The sequence below is a fragment of the Branchiostoma lanceolatum genome, chromosome 17 (genome assembly GCF_035083965.1).
Source record: "Branchiostoma lanceolatum isolate klBraLanc5 chromosome 17, klBraLanc5.hap2, whole genome shotgun sequence".
NCBI classification, from domain to species: Eukaryota; Metazoa; Chordata; class Leptocardii; order Amphioxiformes; family Branchiostomatidae; genus Branchiostoma; species Branchiostoma lanceolatum.
The window spans coordinates 10,773,245-10,795,862 of record NC_089738.1 but is presented as its reverse complement, the minus strand read 5'-3'; the positions used below and the strand labels follow the sequence as shown (position 1 = coordinate 10,795,862).

Below are 22,618 nucleotides of genomic sequence, written 5' to 3'. Positions count from 1 at the left end.
CTTATCTTTGACAGGACTGGCTTGTACAAAAGATAGCTGTGCATTCTCTGTACACTGCGTTTCCTATAAACGTTTACATACACTTTTCTTAATAAAAGACGGCAATTGTGAATGAATGAAGACCTGAAAGAGGACAGGGCACTCAAGTGGATCCACTGAAAGCACCCTACAGTTTGAAGACAATCGGCCGGAACTCATTTAGAAAATCAACACATTTCGTCTCTTTATTACGTCCGTGTCGAGGACAACAGTTGCTTAAATAGTCATCGATGCCAGATTCATTTTTATAGCAGCATGTAAAACTCATGTGCCTTCATTGTTCATCATGAGAGGTACGCGGTATATTGCGTTTGGATGTAATTCATGGGGTGGGAAATTATGGTATCTGAAAACAGTTGTTACAAGATGTTCTGGACATTGTCATACGAAGATGAATACAAATGAAACAATAGCCATGATTGGTTGAATACTTGCATATGAGCGGCACCACCTTGCAGTCTTATCAGCAATATCTCCTTTCAATCGCCATGTTGTGTTTCCTGCGACAGGAAACCTACGGGGAATGCACCTAGGCATAGGAAATTGCACCGAAAGAGGCGACAACAAATTTCTTAAAAGAACGATCCATCAGTGGCTAAGTGGTATTGTTTGTTTGCCTACCCACTCAAAATGAGCAACGAGTTGAGCATCGTTCTAATCGGCAAATGTTCGAGATTCCAATCGTCCATTATTTCTCCCATTATGTGCTATTGAGATAAGACTGGATTATCCAAACAACCACTTGGGAATACTACCAGAACATTGCAGCACACCATATGTTATTACATACGCACAGTTACCATATGATGTACTTCTTGGTGGTCTTATGTGTGTAAGGAAATAAAACAGGGTGTAGCTTTTCCTGTTTATGTTGTAATAAGAAAAATACTTTAATCTCATCATCTGATTTACAGTCAACAATGGTTTATTTTTAAGTCACGCTTCTGGCTAAATTAGACCTTGGGACTTGTTGAGACATGCCAGGCATTTCCTTAACGGATAGGGCGTCACTTTTTCCGGTACTTTAGGTTGATCATAAGACTGTAGTATTATACTTAAAGATCTAGTACCCAAGGCCTCACTATCTTATGAAGAGAATGATACCTACAAGTATACACACGTAGCCATGCAGCTTAAGACACGAAGTTGACTCATGCAAATCTTCGAAATGAAAAGAGATTGTGACGCACAGGTAGAATTATAGGTAAACACAGGTTTGCCAGATTTTACCCTATGATTTTCTGTCTGGTACGCCCCCTCCCCCTTAATAATTACATGTTCCACGCCTCCCCAGTTGCTTGTCGTACTGTGTTGTGACTGATGATTATAACTTAACATATCGCTCGTCAAACGGAGTGAAGAAATAGGAAAGCAATTTTTAAGTTGCAGTGATTAAGTCGTTTGTTGGGAAGGGGGAGGGGGGCATGAAGGAAAAAGTTGGCCATGTTTGGTCGCCTAATTAAGCTTTGCGCGAGGAATGCTAGCACGTTGTTGGGGTACATTCCATTCGGCTGAGTGCACACCGTTTGTGCGGCTCTGATGGGATGCCACAAATGGAGCCCGGCCCGAGGGCTAGATCCCGTAGATAAGGCACACACAATAGCACAAAGGAAACCGCAGGTGTCACAGGAAGATGGCGACCCTCGGGGCAAAAACGCCTGTCCAAACTATTCATTTCGTAATGCTCATCCACACGGGCAGGCTTAAATCAAACCTATGTTTTGTAGTAAATATACTGAATCTTTTTTAGGAACAGGGATTTTCATACTTTATTCTCAAACAATGCCAGGGATGAAATTATGGGTGTGTGTGTCTTTAAGAGTAAGGACATCCAAATGCAACGTACTGTGTTAGGCATGGATGAAAGGGTGGTCTGACTGAATAAATGAGTCAATGGAAGGGCGAATGATTGTCGTATTCTTTTAAACCCTGTGCTATCCCAACCCTCGCTACTCAGCTAAGGTTAAAGAACGCCCGGCTCTCCCGCTAACAACAGAGTTGAATGGAAGCATTCACAGTTAACTGTTACCAGAATGTGTCCAAATTTAAAACGACACGGTTCCATCAAACGGATGACAGTTCAACTGTCACTTGATGGTCCAGGGTGCGGTTGCCAGGACTTTACGACCAATAAAGAATATCTCGAGGGTGCAAATGTCATGATGATATATTGATAGCTGTCCCCTTTGTAGCAACCGAAGCCGACTTGTCCGCAAATCATGAATAACAGAGTGTGGAGGTGTGAGGTTGGAGTCATTTGAGTCTGCAGTTATGTCGATATCATACGTGTTGTCTTCCCCCATGAAAAAGAGTTCCCCATTAAAAAAAGGTTCCCCCATGACGAAGTGACCCCCATGTTAAGGGTCCCTCATGAAAAGTGTCCCTCATGAAAAGTGTCCCTCATGAAAAGTGTCCCCCATATGAAAAAGTGTCCCCCGTGGAAAAGTGTCCCCAATCAAAAATTGTTTTCCATATGAAAAAGTGTCCCACATGTGCATATGAAAAGGTGTCCCCCATGAAAAAGTGTCCCTCATGAAAAAGTGTCCCCCTTGGCCTTGAAAAAGTGTCCCATATAAAAAGTGTTCCACATGACAAAGTGCCCCCTTGAAAAAGTGTCATCCATGAAAAACAACTAGGGTTAGGGTTAACCTTTAAGGTCTCGTAACTCGATAAAAAAGCACGATATTTGAAATCGGTTTTCAGTTCGAAACTCCTGGCCAAAAGAGCTTTAAAATTAGCCCACGTTTGGCCCGTTTGAAGAAACTTGTGCCCTAACCCTAGCCCTAACACTAACACCTAGGGTTAGGGTTAACTTTTAAAGTCTAGTAACTCGATAACAAATTTTCATCCATTAGTTAATTAGTTAATTAATTAATTCACTCAAGTTTTATCTATTCTATCATTCCATCATTCAAATTTCATCTATTTTAATCATACGCTTATTCATTCATTTAAACCCAATTCAGGCATTGCTAAATCTGGACAATCCTCCATTCCTCATCCTAGTTCGCAACGTCAGTAAAAGATTCTGTAGACATTAAAATAAAAAAGAAAGTAACACATGTGGTGACTTTTTGGTTTATTCATTTTAAAACCGTTGTCAAGATAGTACATGTGAGCGTCCAATGAGCTGTGTAATCTTGTCATGTATGAGGCTCAACCTTCACTTCATCTATGTGAGGTCATCGTTTTCTTGGGAACATTCTTCAAGACATCTTAAGTAGTGTCTGTAAGACTATTCATGGTTTCGTGTGAGGTAATAGGTATACCTGTGAATTATGCTCCCTGAAAACGTCTTATAAACGTACATATCTCTGTGCTTATAAATAGCCTGAATTCTGGAGTGCCTGCGTAGTAGGCTACCAACTAGCGCTATAGCCTACTTTGCAGACTTCTTGGAGAACCGGCCTCTTGGGGGGGGGGGGGGGGATTCGCGATTTACAACATGAGCTGAGTTGGAGACACTTTCGTGGCTTAGACCATGTTGAAAATCACAAATCAGTGCCCCCCCCCCCTCCAACAAAAGCGCGGCACTCTAAGAATTCTGCGAAAGAGGCTACTACCAACTAAGATATGCTTCAATTGCCTCACAAAGTGAAAATCTTCAACATTTAGAACTTGAAATACAAAATTTGCGTGATTAGAAATAAACGAAAATCGCGATGAGACAAGCCTTACGAGGGTAGTGTTAAAATGTGCAAAATATACAAATATTATAGAGACGTTTATTGTGAAAGTATCCGACATTCTGAAGATGTATTACCTGTCGAGTCGCTAGTCGGCGCTGCAGAGCTAATGACCTACAACCCGACAGCAACGATTGTGTATCGCATTCAGTCAGTAACATGTATTTCACAATCGCACCTGCTTTCCTGACACTTTACAACGTCTTCTAAAGATACATATTCAATGATTTGGCGTAGGTTTTATGCTTACAGAAGCCCTTCCTACCTCCTGAAATTCAAGTCCACTATTTTTGACATCATTTGCAAATACAAAACTTTACAAGGAATGTGTTTAATATACAGAAATGCTCGGTATGTACAATCCCATCTTTCCTCAGTTAACAACGCCCCTCCCCCCGGTGGGTAGCAAAGGAAGATCATGTCCCTCTTAGTTAATGGCTCCTATCTTCGGTGTCGGCTGGTTTAGAAGACGGACGTCTGCGTAGCCACAGCCGATGCTTCCTCCCCCTCTCCCTACTCTTGTAGCCCTTTCTACGTTTCTTACTGTTAACCTCCTTGGATACACCGGACCCATCCCTGTCTCTACACAGCGGGATGTCACAATAGTCCCAGTACCGGCTGGACTTGACGTAACACCATGGACGGGAGCTGTACGGGTAGGGAGGGTTACGGCAGTAGTTGTGCTTCCCCACCCCGGCCAGCCCGCCAGGGTACGTGTGCACGCTGACGTCACGGTCCAAGGTGTCGGTCCAGGACAGACAGGACTCGCCGTGGATTGTCGTACTTAGCTTGCCTCGGTAGGAGGCGCCGTTTTTCGGGTAACACTTGGAAGCCTCTGCAGATGGGAGGTAAACAGACAGTACATGTATATTAGCCACAAAAGACAAAGAGACAACCTTTTTTTGCTTCGTCTTTAAGATGGTTAATCTGGGCCAACTCATGAAAATTAATGATAAAGTATAAGTAAGTATGAAGGGCAGCAGCACCAGAAATGATATTTACACCCTATGATGTCATTTTAAGGCTAGAAAAGTTATCAAAATTAACTATTAGTGTGGTAGTAGTAGCAGCAGTCACAGTAGTAATAGTAGTAGTAGTAGTAGTAGTAGTAGAAGTAGTAGTAGTATTAGCCGCCAGTATTTGCTTATACTGCTTCTGGGGTCCCTGACACAGGGGTGGGCAACAATCGGTTATAGTGTATTCGTTGAAATTGAAATAAACATTAGTAAGCGTTAGAATTTTCTAACGCAAATGATCATGAAATAACATTTTTCATGATAAGATAAAAAAGAATGAATATGAAATGATTGCTTTTCCCTGTAGCGTATTACAAAATAAGAAACTCTTGGAAAGAAAAGGCTTACATGTATATTCCAACAGTTATTCTGGTTAGTGTAACGTGTCCTCACTTTTCGATTTCTTGGGTTTGATGACGGCGTTCTCCTTGCTCTTGCGATCCCCTGACCGTACGGGGATGCTCCAGGTTCTGGGCCGGGGCGGGAGGGTTCTGGGCCGAGGGGGCTCGCTGATCTGCACGTAACTGCTGCGGGGGCACTCCTCCATACCGAGGGACGTGTGCGTCCTGCACATACACTTACAGTCCGCACTGAGAAACGCCTCCCCCTTGCAGGTCACGGTGGGACTGCAGTGATCTAAAAAAAATTGATTGTGAGTATACATGTCAAAAGTGATCCATTGACATAACGATTTGGGGTGAGCTTTGGTTATGTTTTGGCTGTTTAACTGATGTGGAATATGAGCCACATATCATGATGCTAGAAATCTACAGGCATGACGATGAACTGTTAGCCTTCATTATGCTGTTTCAAACACCCGGAAAATAAGAAAGGAAATTTCTCTTAAGACACATAGGCAAAAAGCAGACATGTAGAAGTAGGCGAAAACCAAGTGTAATGAACATTTCTGACAATATGACTTGACACATATCTTTAACCAAACAATATGGCGGATGCTAACTGACGTCATAGTCACGTGACTACACATACACTATAGTATAGATTGGAGTGTGCACTCACCATTGCAGCCGTACATGGCGTTTGCAAGCTTGATGTCGAAGAAGCTGAGGGAAATCCGCTGACCAATCAGATCCTGGAAGAACGGGTCAGTGGTCACCACTGTCCGCAGCTTCCTCCGGCCAACGCGGGTGGCGAATTCCTGTGGATAAAATGTTTGTATATATGTTCAGTTCAGTACGCATTGATACGTGTTTATTTTCTAGTGTACACTTGTTTTGAAAGGTGTTTCCATCGCTTGTTGTGCCCTTCCTACATGAATGACTAACAAGGTCGATTGGTTCATGAGTCTTGGACCTGATGTCACAACTTTTAGATATGAACAGCCATGGTGGAGGGTTTGATACATCCAAGATGGCGACAGGTGATCAGAGCCCATGGCCAAAAAACTGGTGCTATAGACTGGCGCTCTCTCATTGTCAAGGTATTTCGAGGCACTAGGAAATTACTTGGTTACAACTTTCCCTTGATGACGTCACACGGCACAACAACATGGTGGACGCTAGTTTACGTCATAGCCACGTGACTGCAAGCGCCCTATTGATTGGTCAGTGTCATAACTCACGTCCGATCTGTAGTGCATGACGGAGATGTAGTCGTAGGGGATGTTGTAGTCGTTGACTCGGTCCCAGTCGTACTTTTCAAAGTTGTGCTTCTGGTTCTTGCGGACGTTCTCCCACAGGACCTTGACGTACGAGTCCCGGTCCGGCCGGCTCTGCTCGTGGAAGAAGCCGATGGTGTGTCCAAGCTCGTGGATGGCCGCTCCCACCTAGTTGATTAACAGAAATTTTGACAAAGTTCTCATTAAGTAATCTTTGTTAACACCGAAAAGATGTTTCTATATTGATATTAGGCTGTTGAACCAACCTAAGCAGCAAGCCACCTTTGGTTAACAATAAGAGCGCCGCCTGGCACTGAAACAACAAGCTACATCTACATGTACATCTCCATATAAAAACTTTGTTTGGCTTCGATAAAGCATAGTGTCATCCTAGTTAGTTTATCGGGGCTCCCATACTCTCCAAATAAGATAAATAAGCGTTTAAATCGGTCAGGGGATCTGGGGAGTATGGGAACTCCCGTAAACTAACAAGGATGACACTCAGACTATATTGGTATTTCGAAAGCAAACAGCGTTTTTAGATGGGTGTGTAGTTGTAGTTTGTTGTTTCAGCGCCAGACGGCGCTCTTATTGTGACCAAAAGTTGCTTGCTGCTGGGGTTGGTTCAACATCTTCAGTAACACACAACACATGTGCCTGGAATCGGGAGTAGTGGGTGCTGAGAGATTAATTCCAAGATGTCAGTGTTCTACAGGACGATGCCTGACTCCCACATGAATTGCTCAGATATTCTAGGGGCTACTTCAGCAATATTCTATTTCTAGGCTTCCCATGTCATGCCCGTAGCCAGGGGGGGTTCGGGGGGTTCGGACGAACCCCCCCACAGGCTTGAAGGTCCACTTTCACAGGCTTGAAGGTCCACTTTTCAATGTTCAAGATTTTTTTTTCAGGGCGGACTTATTTGTATTTGCCTCAACAGCAAGGCCACGGAGGTTAGAATCCTAGAAAAAACTGCTCACTTTGACTTTGTCTCTGATTTTTCCTCTCAAATTCTCTCAAAAACACAGGAAATGCCCTTTCAGAAGGTTCAATTCTTAGAATTTGAAACGCTCCAGGGTCCACTTTTTAACGTCCAAGGGTTTTTTTTCAAGGCGGACTTATTTGTATCACCAGTGGGGCTGGAATCCTAGAAAAACTGTTAACTTTGTCTCTGATTTTTTTCTTTGAAATCCTCTCAAAAACATGGGAAATGCCATATCAGAAGGTTCAATTTTTAAAATTTTCCGGGGGGACATACCGCCGGACCCCCCTAGAAAGCTCGCGCCTGTGGCACTCGTCTCGCGCCTACGGCGCTCGATGGTCCCTCAAACATTAAAAAGAACCCCCCCATTCAAAATCCTGGCTACGGGCATGCATGTGTTTTGGATTGTCCCTAACAATCTCCCTGCCCCATTTCGTCAAAAATCGTCATGATAGCCCCTTAACTTTTTAATTTGGCCAGATTGGCATAAGATACTAATTGATGGAGGAGACGTTGTCATTAGGAAAGCGTAGAATATGTATCTGTGACTGAGTGACTGGATTGCATTGTTTTGAATGTTTGTTTTTGTTCCACTTACCCCGCCGTTAAACAGACAGCCGTCATCCATAGACAGCATCTGCTCGTTCCCATACACGAACATGCCAACTTCCGACCAGCACCTGAAAATGATGAGACGATGTTTAACAACAAAAAAAGGAAGTGATGATGTCAAATATAACTATCTGCAGTATCATAATTCAATATTGCATGGCTGTCAAAGAGGTAACAGGTTTCTTATAACTCGATGATTCCTTATACAGAGATTTGAAATAATTTTTGTGTGTGGTTGATTTCAAATCTATTCCGCAGCCTAGTTGCAGCCTTAACATAGTCACGTGACTAGATCCCAAGCAATGAGAAGAAACGATGATAATCACATGACCCATTGTGAGATTGACGACGTTCTCGTTCCCAAGTTCCTGTTCAGGCCACTCGTCACTCGACTATATTCTCACCAATGGGTGGGCTCGATACTGAATCACGTGACTCACCCCTTCCCCTTGATGAACTTGACGAAGTTCTTGTTCGCCAGCTCCTGGACCAGGCCGGGTGAGTGGGGCTTGAAGCGGATGCACGTGTACTTCTCCCAGTGCCGCATGGCGTCCAACAACACCTCCCTGTTTCCCTTATCTGTCAAACAACACGGTAAACACTGTTATTAACAAGTGACGAGCGGCCAGATACGGGCTCACATTGGACAGATGATCTATGTATGGTCAGCTTCACAACAGTTTAAGATTTTAAACTTAGGTCAACGACCTGCTTTTCTGATAAATCTTGACCAAAGTTGAAAAAAGGACAGTGTTACATATACATAGCTGATGTAAAACAGTGACATTAAAGAAGACAACAACAGGAATATCACTAATGTGCTTTTCTGATAATTGATAAATTTGTATAAGAATTTCGTAAGTTTGAGTTTTTGTCGTATTTGTTGATATTCCACTTAAAGGAGTCCTAAACCCCAGAGGGGGGGAGTTACTTTCCAATGGATGGTAATTTTAGGAGGTAGAAATTAATATTTTTTACAGTATACGATAAAGTACCCACTAGTCCCGTGCGCATCCAAAAGCATTCAGTATTCTACCAAATTCCCCAGGTGACCCTCAGCCTATGTGTTTTTTACAATGTGCCTGACAATGCCTGACAAAAGTTAGATTACAAAAAGAATGTCAGGGTGGTTAAGAAAAACTCGTCTTGCTATGTTTCTTTTATATCTTATTAACAATTTGCCTTCTTATTGTGCTTAACCACCCTCATTTACGCCGAAAATATCCACGTTTAAAAATGTATGTTTACGCATAGTGAATACACTGGTAGGGTCTGCAGGGGTTTAGTGAGTATCATATTGTTTTAAAAAACACACCTTGTGTAATTCACAACAAGCAGAATTCTGTACAAAGCCGGCTGATTATGTATTGATTGATACATAATATAGTGGAAAATAACACCGCCTTCTGGAGTTTAGAACTCCTTTAATGTTGCCAAACGCATCATATTTTTGCAAACTAGCTGTCTTTGTAGAAAATCTATATATCAAGAATATGCGAGGTTCTACTGAATTCTCTTTTCGCCAGCAACAAAGTTAAACTACGCGCTTGGTGCGCCAGTTCAAGAAACCACGAACCACAGACTAAAAGGACTTCAGGAGCAAGTAAAAAACCAAACATCTGCTTGGCGATCAGTGTTTTATGTCTGAGATGTAAATTTCTGCAAGTGGGCCGTGAAGGCAACAGCTCTTTACTTAGCAACCAGACAACCTGGAATTTCACATATCAATCCCTCACGTCCGCAAGCGCTATTTTAATGTCGTCTGCTCAACAGACCGAGTGGAGTGTTTGTTATCGTTGCCAGTGCGTGGCCCAGTTGGTGGATAAGCTGTATGTCCGGCCGGCCCACTCCCGCCCTAACCGTCGCCACAACAGTACCGTGTTTACATCACAGAGAACAGCTGATCCAGATAATCTGTCCCTGTGAACCATGAGACTCCCAACCAGTGAACGAGACTCCCAACCTGTGAACGAGACTCCAAACCTGTGAACGAGACTCCCAACCAATGAACGAGACTCCCAACCTGTAAACGAGACTCCCAACCTGTGAACGAGACTCCCAACCAGTGAACGATACTCCCAACCTGTGAACGAGACTCCCAACCAGTGAACGATACTCCCAACCTGTGAACGAGACTCCCAACCAGTGAACGAGACTCCCAACCAGTGAACGAGACTCCCAACCTGTGAACGAGACTCCCAACCTGTGAACGAGACTCCCAACCGGTGAACGAGACTCCCAACCTGTGAACGAGACTCCCAACCTGTGAACGAGACTCCCAACCTGTGAACGAGAACTCTCAGCTTTCATCGCGATATTACGCGAGACAGGTGGGGGGAATATCCCTCACGGATTAAAGACATTCTTTGGATTCACAGACCCCAAATTGACGTCACCAACTGCGACGAAAACAACCTAGGGGACACCCCTGGAGAAATCATTTCACCACACAAAGGTGACGAGTAATTTTGGCGGAAAGAAATGCTGAAAGGAAAGTTTCCAACGAGCTTATGCAGAGAAAGTTCACGCCATGAAATCGTATAATGGCACTTTCTAACCAAATGTCTCACTATAGAATCCTGAAAGGAAAATACTATTACTATCCGAACTCTGCTGGTCATAGAAAGTGATGAGAATACAGAAGCAAAGAAACTACACAGAAATTGAGGAGAAAATTACGTCCGTGGCCCTTGACAGCCAGAGAACAATTGTCACTTCACAGACCAACTATCGTTCAGTAGAGAAAGTAGGTGAAACGTTTTTTTCCCGCCCAAAATGAAAACCCAATTCTGCTTTGGGCTGAATGACAGATACCAGAATGTTATTGTCCAGCATTGCAAAACAGTGTTGTTGACCAAGTGTCCAGATGGACGGCAATCAACGCCAATGATTGACCACAGACACGAGGAAAAGGAGGTCAAACCAAATGGGCGGAGTATCTATATCGAGTTGACCACAGGACATGCTTTAAATTAACCGTAAGCGGCACTTATCAACAGTACCGGATCGGGCCTTCCAAGAAACTTGTGGGTCGGCCTATCTACATCAATTGATGTGTAAGATGGGCTGCACGTGAGGTGTCAAGTTGCCTTGAAGAGAATTCGTAATACTGACGGTTTTATCATGGCCCGACGTAACGGTCGGAAACATACCCCAAGCTTAACTGTCCCCGGGCATAGACTTATCACTGAGACACTTCAGGCTGTTACACTGGTTCATGTCCGATCCTTTGCCACAAATGTGCCAGAATGTAAACATCACACACTACGAGCGCGAAACGACGCGATCCCAGACAGTCACGTGTAGCTACACTACAAAATTCTGCCTCGTAATCACTCGTTAAAAAGGAAAAGCTTTCAAGAAGTGTCCAGCTCTACCCAGTCAGCTGATGGATTGAGATAAAAGCGGAGTCCCCTGTTGGTACCCAGACGACAAAGAGATCTACTAGTCAACAGACTGCCAGCTTGCCAAACCTCGCGCGGGAAAGTGACGTAATTGCAGACGACGGGTAGTTGTCAATCACGGATTCCAGAAGCCATAATCGACAGAGGTTTTACTGCGGCATGTGGTGAAGGGGATTGGCGCAGGTTGCTGCTTTAGAGAGGACAGAATGTCAAAGGTGAAAGAAGGGTCACTAGAGTGACTGTTGCAATATACAAGGCGAACCAATCTTCCTAATCTGACAAAACGAAAAGCAATTCAGTCATTATTGGCAGTTTCAACCAATAGATATCCGTCGGCAAATTCATTATGTATACTATGCAATCTCATTAATGTCAGGAAATTTCTGAGGTTGATTTGTTGTAAGAAACGTTTTTGACATAGAACGGCTGTCCCACGTAACTAACCCGACGAACGACAGTGCACAAAAAGAATGCGCTGCGAAGCCAAAAATTGACAAACTGTTTCTCTCAGCAGCAAGTTTTAAAAGGATCAGCCGTTAAACAACGATCAGTGTCTGCGCTTTGCAACGGACACAATAAAACTGCAACTGCACTGCTGATGGTAAACATGGCAAGCTTGTAATTGAAGGACCTCTGATAAAAGGCATTCCGTATATCAAAAACGACCGCAAGGGGTTCAGGAATATCGCTCTACAATTCTTTGATAGTCGACATACTGAATGACAATTAATCAATTAAATCATCCTTGCGAGTAGAAAATACCTACTTAATTGATATTTCCGCTGCCACGTCAGTCATAAAGTTGTCATTTCGACGAACACCGTCCGCCATATTGGTGTGGGAGTCACGGGATACCAATATGGCGGAAAGGACCAATGACGTCACGTGAATACGCTCATAATATGTCTTCAAGCTTCTGCTTCAGAATAACCATGTAACAACAGCTGCAATTGTGCAGCAATTCCAGTGACATATTCAACCTGACATAAGGGATGTTGGACACTTACTGAAGCTGCTGTCAAACTCGTACGGAATGGTGGCCTTGGGCCAGCGGATGGTCAGGTCCCGTGCTGCCTTGCGCCTACTCCGGACGTGGTGCTCGGATTCCGTCACCTGTGGGAGAAGACGGATTACTACATCAGGAAGCCTAAGATTAATCAAACACGTCCGTCCACTTTTGTCAAGTCCGGAGAGGGAATTGTTGGATCCACACATCCTGAGATTGATAGAATAATTGGTACATAGGTTACGGCAGACTCCTCCATGTTCATCATGTTGGTAGTTTTAAGAATTACAACATTACTATTTCCCAACCAAAATTTGAACACGAGCCATAATTTGTAATGAAGTACTATAAAGAAGCTTTGCAACTCAACAAGAAAGATCAACAGATCCTCAGATGGGAATGCTGTAAAAGGGAAATATTCGAGGTGGTTTTATATCTATATTCCCCTGGCCTCTACTGTGCTCTACACCGCTTTAAAACCATTGCGAACAGTTTTTTTTTCTTTTTACAGTAAAACGCTGCTGGCAGTTCCAACCAGTTTTGCCGCGAATACTCCATTTTCTCCCTATCGCGAAATCAAATCCCCGCGAACACTCCCCTTTAACAGCATCGCACAAAGTCTTCAAGTAGATGTTGTGAGGAAAAACTTTAAAGGATTTGTGAGAACAAGCGCTTCCAACGCTAAACTGTGCATATACAAGATATTGAAGTAATTTCTACCTTGTTTTCTTTTCTCTTGTTCTCCTCTATGAGAGACTGGACGCCGTGGTATTGTTCAAACGTCAGGGCCATGTCGCCTTCGAAGATGATTCGCTGGTGGCGATCACCTGCAGTATCCTGGGAACGAGACGAAGATATGAGGTACATGTATATCATGTAACAGAAAAGTGAAACAGTACACAAACAGAAGATAAAAAAATAACAACTGCTAGAATTATAGTATCAACATTGCCTAAGGGTGGTGGCATCCATCGTCTTGACCCTGAAACATGTCATGATCATTTAAAAGGGATGTCTCAGCATTTATGCTCAACTGAACGAAAATATTACCGCTACTGATTCTTGCAAAACCTCACAAACAAATGATAGTGCATACATAAAGTCAGATAAATACATCGACGTAACGATTCATGATACAGTAGCAGGAATTTTCATCAGTTTTCTTGTGAGCCGGGATTGAAACATGACACGTCGGCCTGCCGGGGCTAGACCGCCACCTGTTTGAACGGAAGTAGGTCGTTTTACAGAGTGTTGAGTGAAGCCGTCAGGACCGAGAACGCTCAACACGACAGATGAGAACGATTTTCCAAATGTGTCCATCCTGTAGCTACCATCATCAATCAGAATAAGACAAGATCGGTTATCAACTATTTTTCCCAAGGAATTCTTTTTTGACGGCACTTTCCCTAAAAGCACTAAAAACACACACACACAAAGCACTGGTTCATTTCTTTTGTTGTTGTAAGTTGTTTTAGTTTAGTGTTGGTCTCAAGTTGAAATATCCCTTTCATAATTTTAACTTTGATTTAGATACCCTTTAACACGTAACTATGAAGGGGAGGGGGCAACAGCAGGTGGTTCGTAATAGTCTCTTGTAAAACACCGCTGCATTGTTATTACAGTACCTAACGTAGTTCAAATGTCCAAAGTAGACGTAACACACAAGTGTAGTTTATTTTTGAAGCGCCATATCCACAACATATCTTCACGGAATGATCCCCTCTCGGCATAAGCATTCTTAACAAAGGAATCCAGCTGTTCCACTACAATGCATTTTTGAGTCACTAATGTCAAATCTTGTTGACACCGAAACAATAAATAGAGACGAAGTCTGACTGTGTGTATACTTAAAATTTCCACTTAAACCTTTCACGCAGTAAAACAGCTGCAGTTTCTCGGTTTAGTTTTTTAACAGTCTGAAGTAGGATGAATATTACTTGGTTTATCTCGAAAGTTTTGACTAACCGAACGAATTTGTTATTAGCACTATAGCTCTGGGTGCTGTGTAGTGAATCCCAAATGACAAAGAACATTAATTAATCTATTTTCCATTACAATCCATGACTGGGATCTGGGATTTCTCTATACAGCTATTACATGGTTGCCTGTTAGATATCAAGTTTTGCCATGCGAAGCAAAATGAACGACGGTTATTTTTAAACACTCACTCATACAGACAGTGCCAGGTTGCCATTCCCTCTCCGTATCTTGCGCAGAGTTTCTACATGTAGAAGAGCGTTATCGTGCCTGGGACGTTTGAGAAGAAACATAGCTGTATTTTTTAGCCTAAAAAAGCAAAGAGTGCAAGCCACAGGAAAGAAGCCATGGTTTGCTAACAGGGTTTACATACTTGGAAAACCGCTAGAAGGGATTTTTTGTCATAAAGGTTTAAATCAAGACTGACACTCAAGGTTAATGCCACGCCATGTCTGGACGATTTATTCGACTAAAAGAGTTCACAATTTTCCGTTTACACCGTTTCTTTTTACAATGTGTCGTCAGACTGTATAGAATAACGCCAGGATCCGAACCAGCATCCACATTTGTCCCGAGATTTAGGCACTTCATCCCTACGCCTTTAGATTCAGTGGACTATCCACGAACCGAAAACAGCATGGAAATCACTTCATAACTTCTTACGATATCATGTTAACAAACCGACCAAGTTGAAAGCATGATTATCCTTTTTGTAAAATAACTCAACCTCTTTGTCAGAAGCAAACAGAAGAAAACACATTGTTCTTCTGCAAAAAGTGTCAACACGTGTTACTCGACTCTTGTGGCAAGACATTTGAACCTGTAAATTTCGAAACTGACACGTCCAGACCTTACATTTGACCTTCACTGGTCGGCATATGTCTGTAACGTTGTACAGGGTTAAAACTCTGCAAATTGGAAGTCCAGACTAAACTCTGAGGCGCGGATATCACACAGACATACTAAACGCCTCTGCTGGAAGGAGGTGAGGCGTATGGTGTCCGCCCTCAGGAGGTAGTCGATCAAACTTGGCTCTGGCTAACGGAAAACCCGATGTGGGCGCGATTCCGGCTCACAAGGTGCCTGTGTCTTCTTAAAGTTCACTGATTCTATTCTAAAGAATATTCACATAATAAATCTACCCAAATAGTTACCCAATTGTAATATCTTGAAGAACAAGATTAAGTGATTTTGAAATAAACTGGCCTTGTTGGCTGGACTATGCTCATCGTGGTATTAGATGGATTGTGGTGTTGAATCGGCTGCTAGCATCGGCTGCCGAAAGGGCCGCTTACTTCAGATTGAACAGACGATGGAAGGAACAGGGACGCCTACAGATTCACGGCAAACATACCTTTGCTGACAAATGCTCGTCTTCAATTTCTTTCCTCTTTATATATTCTTACAATATCGTGTACCGACTACTCCAACACTGTAACACTACACCATCATTCTGACCTAAAAGTCGTCTGCAGGATCACTCCGTGTCACGTGAGCAGATGTGCACCCTTCCCTGGGGAAACTCCACGTCCTGACGACCGCACGGAACCGCAAAATATCGCGACGGCTTGCAAAGTCAAACTAACAACCGTGGAAACGTTTAGACTACAAGTATTTAAAGCTGTAGGCGTGGATACGTCTATGGATACCAGTGGGGATGTTTGAGTACTGTTGCCAAAAACGTGACTTACTCGTTGCGTAATTTTTCAGGTGGGCAACAGAGGATGCCAAATAGCCTAGGTTCCAGTCACAGTCATCGCACGATGGTTTTATGAATTGAACTAAGGGCATTATTAGGACAGTCGTGTCTCTGTCGTGTCTCTGTTGTGTATTTGTCGTATCAGCTGTCTTGTGACGGAAAAAGGTACATCCTTATCGACATAGCCTGGCTAGAAATCCTTCGACAAAACGCCGTACGACAATACGCATATGGCAGTACCTTTGGTAGAATTTGATAAAATGAAAAATCTGGGGTTCAAAGCAATTATCCACAGTGGAATACCCTGCCTGGCACGGTTGCGACGGCTCCCACCATTGAGTCGTTCCGTGCCAGGCTGGAGGCCTGCCCGCCTTAGCCCGGGACCTCAACTCCCCCCTACTTTGCTCCAGAAGGGGTTATTTGGGGGTAACCCAATGTAGATGTAGATGTAGATATATTCCCTGTGTAAGACGACGGTGATATCGTCATCATTAACATAAACTCATCAAAAATCATAATTTGACCTAAGGCGCGTTATTCCGCAGTAAAAGTTGTGAATGACTCATTTCGATTCGTCCTATCCCCTCTCAGTAGGTTAAAGGGTTTTGAACGTGGGTTCAATTTGCTGTCATTGCTTCTTCAGCCAAAATACATGGTAAACAAAGACCAAACAGCCGTCAGAATCATCACACTTAACAAGAGCTTGAGCGAAAATATTCGAACATCGCATTGTTGGCAGCTTTGTCATTGCTGACCTAAGTAATAGTTGGCAAAGCGACTCTTCCAATGGTATAGAAATAGCTGACTGGCATTGACACCGGTGACATTGCACTTTGTGTTAGAATAACACTTAGAGATAGCGCGTTGAAGTATTCCAAATGTGGTGAGAGGTGATATACAATGACGAAAACTGCTCGAGGGGAACAACAAAACGAAAACACGAAAGATCTGGAGTTGGCAGAATGGAAATGTGGAAAGCAACAGATGATTCTGAACAATGAGGACCAACCGACCGACCAACCAACCAACCAACCGACCGCCCGACCGACCGACCGACCGACCGACCGACCGAACAACCAACCAACCAGCCAGCCAGCCAGCCGGCCGGCCGGCCGGCCAGCCAGCCAGCCAGCCAGCCAGCCAGCCAGCCAGCCAGCCAGCCAGCCAGCCAACCAACCAACCAACCAACCAACCAACCAGCCAGCCAGCCAGCCAGCCAGCCAGCCAGCCAGCCAGCCAACCAACCAACCAACCAACCAACCAACCAACCAACCAACCAACCAACCAACCGAACAACCAACCAACCAACCAACCAACCAACCAACCGAACAACCAACCAACCAACCAACCAACCAACCAACCAACCAACCAACCAACCAACCAACCAACCAAAGAAATATAAAACTTCTGGCAGGTCATTCTAAGGGGTGCTCAGGAGGGACGTAGACCTTGAGAAAAGGTGTTCAAAGCCAAAGGTGACTAAATAGGGCATTGGCTACCCTGCCATGTGTTGGGCACAGTAGAGCAAGGACTTCGTCAAATCGGCCAGGGACAGAGGACTGACATACGGGCTAACGGTCATGGCAAAACATGTGCACAACACACATCATGCTTCGTAAAACCATCGCAAAATCGTGACATGTCGTGGTCGTAACAATTATACTGCCGAAAAGGAGAACAGATGTCGTAAACTGCCTTATTGAAGACAGGGCCATTTTCATCTATCATTATCACTACAATGATGTGTTGCGCGCATGCGGTGGATGCTACCGACGTCTATCTACAGTCTAGCTGTTTATATCTATGACCTTGTGATCACAACGCTGGGTCACTAGCCGCTACGCCACCATCGCGTGCTAAATAGAGCTATCAACAGCTGACGGGGTCTCCCTAAGGACTGTATAGAGTCAGTCAAATCTACCAGACCAGACAGCACCAACGGACCGGCTATCGGCAACAGACCGGTCTAAATGGACCATAGGGAGTCTGCATACCCGATGGTTCCTATTAGCGTTCGGGAAAAAACGGTCATTTCTTGGAACCAACAGCAACTGACAAGAACTCGATTGAAAATAGATTTTCAACCCCTTTATGGGGACTTTCAAATTCTTTAAAATCTTCCGAAATTGTTGTTTTGGGCCTTCAAATAGAAAATGTATCCCATGTAAACGTTCAAAATGGCATTTCAAGAATTTGAGTCATATGATATCAAACGCGAAAAAATCAGTTAGCGTCGATCACGGAAGACCTAATGAAGTTTACATTTTTAAATGAGTTGAAACATTGTTTCCCCGGATGCGATGCTCTCTTTTTAGGTCAATCCGTTGTTGTTTCCACATGCTGTAAGGCGTGCTAATTACCCAAAATAACCACCCCTTGTAATCACACCAGCCTGCTGTATGGAGGAACCCAACAACATCAGCAAATGTGCCGGTCATACGTCTACTGCTAAAGTCCGAATTGGAAAAAGTGGCCCCACTCGGTAGTTGTCGGGCTGTTTTTTCACTTTCGGGCGTGGCCCCGTGTGACCTGCGGCTGCCGGGCTATTTTTTTTCAAATCGGACTTAAAATCAACGCGGGAGCCGGTAACAAATAGACGCCGTGAGCTAATCGTGCGAACACATTGGTACCCTGCAGTCCACCGGGAGAAATATGCGGCTTCGGGGCCCGGCCGGGATTACATCCCCACGGGAACCTCTGAAACAGACGACACTGGGTGACCCAGAATCTAGATCATAATTTGCCTACTGGTCAGAAGTAGGCATACAGGTACAGCTTCCGACCGGACATAGTTTCGGATCAGCTTTACTTTTAGGTCAGGTAGAGCAACGATAAATCAATCTAGAGTGACGGGAGAGAGGAAGTTAGAGGTAAAGTCAAGTTCGCGGTCGCCTAGGAGACGACCTCGCGGGGCGCTGCTTCAGGACAATGATGAACTGTTGTCTGTTGGTTCAACAGGACCAGGGTGCGCCATATGTGAACTTTCGCCAAACAGTTCTAGTCACTTTACCCCTGATGTGACCCAGCGGTGACAGTTGAGAATAAACGATGGGTTAAATGTGGCAGACCTTGTGGTCTTTGCTTAGCAGTGGTTCAAAGCAGTATCCATGAAGAACGCCCTCATTTGCATAATTTGTAGTTGACTGTGTTTATTCCTCCATAGGCTGTACACGTCACAATCATGACCAAATATACAAAACTCAACCCCCAAAATCACTAAATCCGCACTAGAGATGTAAAAAACTTATTGATATGTTGAACATAATTAATTGTTGCATTTATTTGATGCAATGTAACGTAACGGTAAAGACGATAGAAACACCTATTTCATGAGCCACATCTTAGTTTAATCCTAAATTGTTTTTCTGTGCGACGGTCCTTGATCTATTCACCAGAGGGTGTACAATGACCTAGAAAAACAAAATAACCTTGTTACACGTGTTACATGTATCTGTCGTCGAGATCAGACAGGCGACTGGCTTAATGATGATGAAACGCTTCGCGCTTGTAGCTAATTGGTCACATACATGTATAGTCTAACCTGGCCAAGACGACTGCTTTTTTTCTGGACAATTTTCCCCATAGGCACACGACCAAAGGCGACCACCTGTCCAACGCGCGACCGCGTTCTGCACAAATTGGGCCCGCACACCGCAATCCCTGCCCATGACGACCGCCTAATTTTTAAGCATAAGGCGACATTGATTTTTGCTGCCTCTGACGGAAACGTTTTTGAGACCATGATTTGAAAAGGCCTAGGCGTCTATCACATATCGTCTCGGTACATATGATGCAATGTTGTTTTCAAATGGGTATAAATGAAAGGACAAGTGAAAAGAATTTCCCATTCTTGGCTCTCCGTCAACAAAACCTTAAGTTAGAGCACAACAAGGTCACGTACGCGTGCCAAGGTCACAAGTACGTCATTCAATATAACCAAAGGATCCACACTACGATGGGAGCATTTCCTACAAAATGTATGCAGAAAAGTTGCGCTTCTAATTCATCAATAGCCACCGATTCATGTTGCATTAATGAGTCGCTTAGTTAACGGTTATTTGGATATTCTTGTCTGTTTCCATCAATATGTTTTGACATATTTTCTTTTATTGTTGATTCAAATCTAATTCAACGTGCACAATTGTAGGTTGTACCTGTAATTTGACATTGTGCAAGAGGCGCTGTAGATATTGCAATTTTCGCGGTGGTTTAATTTTTTGACGTTTTCGCGGTGACCTATCTACCGCGAATTTAAACCACTGCGAAAATGGTTGTTAATATCCTGCCTTCTGCCCGCTTAACCCATTGTTTCAACCGCGACCACTCAATTTCCAACCGCGAAATTAAATCCCCGCATACTTAAAGGCATTTACAGTAATAATCCAAAAGAAAAAGATCTCGGAAACTTGTCCGACCTTGTTGGAAGAAACCACTACTGCGTCACGAGGTCGTGTTTACCATTTGGCGGGATAAAAACACAGATGGGAATGATTACGGGGATACATCGCGGGAAGAATGCTTGGCAAAAACGTTAGAGCATCGAGATTGATCGCTTGCGATTGTACAGTATTAAAAGAGGCAAGGTAAGGATTCATCTAGGGTCACTCCGGTTCAGGACACGATCTCTAACTCTTGGGCTTGGTGCCAGACATTGACTTGTTGAAAACACGCAGAACACTACAGCATGGGACTGCACTCAATCTGTAGACGGCCGGCAATACAGGGCCATACGGTATATAGAGTGCTACCTTCCGTCAGGGACGAACCGTTTTACCCAGTTGAAGAGTTTGCAAAGCTACAATAATAAACAATCGCGTAAAGGAATCATCAACTATAGGCGTTAGAGCTTGTGGGTTATGAGAAAATTACATTGCCCGTATTTTTTCTTGTAGTGGTATCAATCATACCGTGGGATACTGTTCAGTCGGCTTTCTTTGCGGAAAGAAAACGAGGTTACGTTTCCTATTTTCCAATTATAGCTCCCAGTCTTGCGTGCTCTTCTGACAAAGAGGCCTTTTCTTTCGTTTCTCCTTTCTCTGTTTGGTCAAGGACCAATTTTGCGAGGCATTTCTTATGCAGCGTGTGGCACAGCGGCTCGTATAAACGATGTAGAACAATAGGTTTCTTGTTTCATACTGAGTGAAAGTGTCTCCAACGAGCTACAGGGATGCCTTCTGTCGGAGAACAGATTGTTTTGATTCAGTTCTCTGCCGCTGTACGGCAGCGAAGATAACACACGTCGTCTAGACGACTCCTATAACATTCAGGGCGGAGAAGGTGACCAACTTTACATACCAAACCTCGGCCCCTACACAGGAGTACCTTCCCGCAAGATATTAAACACATGTCTCTTTTCCGTTAGGTCGAAAGTAGGGCTTGTCTTGGGGTACCGGTAAAGAATAAGAAAATAGGGCGATGCGAAATCAGTTCATACCCCGGGGTGCGCTATGTTGGTCTAGCAGATGCCAGTAGTTGTACACGTTGTAGATTTACAAATTTTAAAGTACACAAGGCATAAGCTGTATATTCTAGAAGAAATATTTGCATACCTTGAGCGACTGGTCGACTGTTTGACGATCGTCTTCCTGAGGCTAAAAGAAATGAAAGAAAAAAGAATTGGTAAAAAAGGATGGAGTCACTGTTTGTCTTAGCTATCATACATTCAAGATGTTGCATTTGAAGGATTGTATTCAAAATCGACCTACCAAGTTTTTAGACGTTGACATCGCCACAAAGCAAGTGGCGATCAGCACCAGTGTGCAGTACCGAAGACTCGACATGACGCGTTCGGTCTTGGTAGCGAGGTCGTCCGTAGAGCGTGCTTTCGACGGTCCGGTAAGGTTGTCCTCGTCGAGTGACTACTCGGTAGTGGCTGCTGCTACAACTCGGACTTAGCCGGTCTGATATAACTCAAAACACACCGATTGCCCTCTATATATCGCCACTGACGCCTCACATGACTCGCAGGAAACTCACATTTATTATACAGATAACCTTGCTGAGGGTATAAGCATAGGCAAATTGGGAATACCTGTGGCTTGGCCGCCGGTAAAGCAGGCGCCGATTCGTCGACCAAGTCTGGCCACGTAATCTAATGTTTGCGAATATGACGCCCGCTTCACCCCTCTTGGCAGGACAGCCCGGAAAAGCCCCGTAGTTGTGATCTTTCCCCATACAGGAAGGATTTAAATTTCCGCCGAAGTTTGGACCACAGAATGGCTTGGTTCCAATCTTTACCCTTTACCTCTTTAACAGTTCGGACTTAGCGCCTTGGAAAAAAAGGAAGACCTTTAAAACAGGGACCATAAATACTAGCAAACGTCCAACTTCGTTTGGTTGTAGATTGAAGCCATCTGGAAGGCTGACCTGGTTTGCTCGACAGTTTTGCAGTACGAATAGTCGCGTGCAGGCGGATCAAAATACGTGCAGCTAGCTCCTGCCGTCTTTCAACCACGCAATTTCTTGCTTCCTGAGATTCGCACGCAACCGGTCGGGGCGAATCTACCTACCGTGAAATGAGCGACCCATTTTTCTCTCAAATATCAAGAATTGATTCGTTCCAAATAAAAATCACATTGT

General features: G+C 43.9%; 1 protein-coding gene across 2 annotated transcripts; it reads right to left on the bottom strand.

Moving 5' to 3' along the window:
- Nucleotides 1-3,103: 3,103 nt before the first annotated feature.
- On the bottom strand, nucleotides 3,104-22,324 carry LOC136422884 (blastula protease 10-like). Of its 2 annotated transcripts, none has more exons than XM_066410799.1 (10): nucleotides 21,745-22,127; nucleotides 21,589-21,630; nucleotides 13,084-13,200; nucleotides 12,365-12,470; nucleotides 8,394-8,532; nucleotides 7,940-8,021; nucleotides 6,324-6,527; nucleotides 5,762-5,900; nucleotides 5,135-5,377; nucleotides 3,104-4,560 (listed from the first exon to the last, which is right to left on the bottom strand). In XM_066410799.1, the coding sequence occupies exons 1-10, from the start codon at nucleotides 21,817-21,819 to the stop codon at nucleotides 4,157-4,159; spliced, it is 1,551 nt and encodes a 516-aa protein (XP_066266896.1). In that variant the 5' UTR covers nucleotides 21,820-22,127; the 3' UTR covers nucleotides 3,104-4,156. The 2 variants fall into 2 exon arrangements, with proteins under 2 accessions (XP_066266896.1, XP_066266897.1); XM_066410800.1 differs by having other exon boundaries at nucleotides 4,446-4,560; nucleotides 5,090-5,377; nucleotides 21,745-22,324.
- Between the last annotated feature and the right edge of the window lie 294 nt (nucleotides 22,325-22,618).

Excerpts from the sequence above, each read along its gene's own strand:
- LOC136422884 (XM_066410799.1), bottom strand. The coding sequence starts at position 21,819 with ATGTCGAGTCTTCGGTACTGCACACTGGTGCTGATCGCCACTTGCTTT. Across the intron at positions 8,022-8,393 it reads AAGTTCATCAAGGGGAAGGG|GTGCTGGTCGGAAGTTGGCA; the intron begins GTGAGTCACGTG and ends CATCATTTTCAG. Across the intron at positions 6,528-7,939 it reads GCTGTCTGTTTAACGGCGGG|GTGGGAGCGGCCATCCACGA; the intron begins GTAAGTGGAACA and ends TTAATCAACTAG.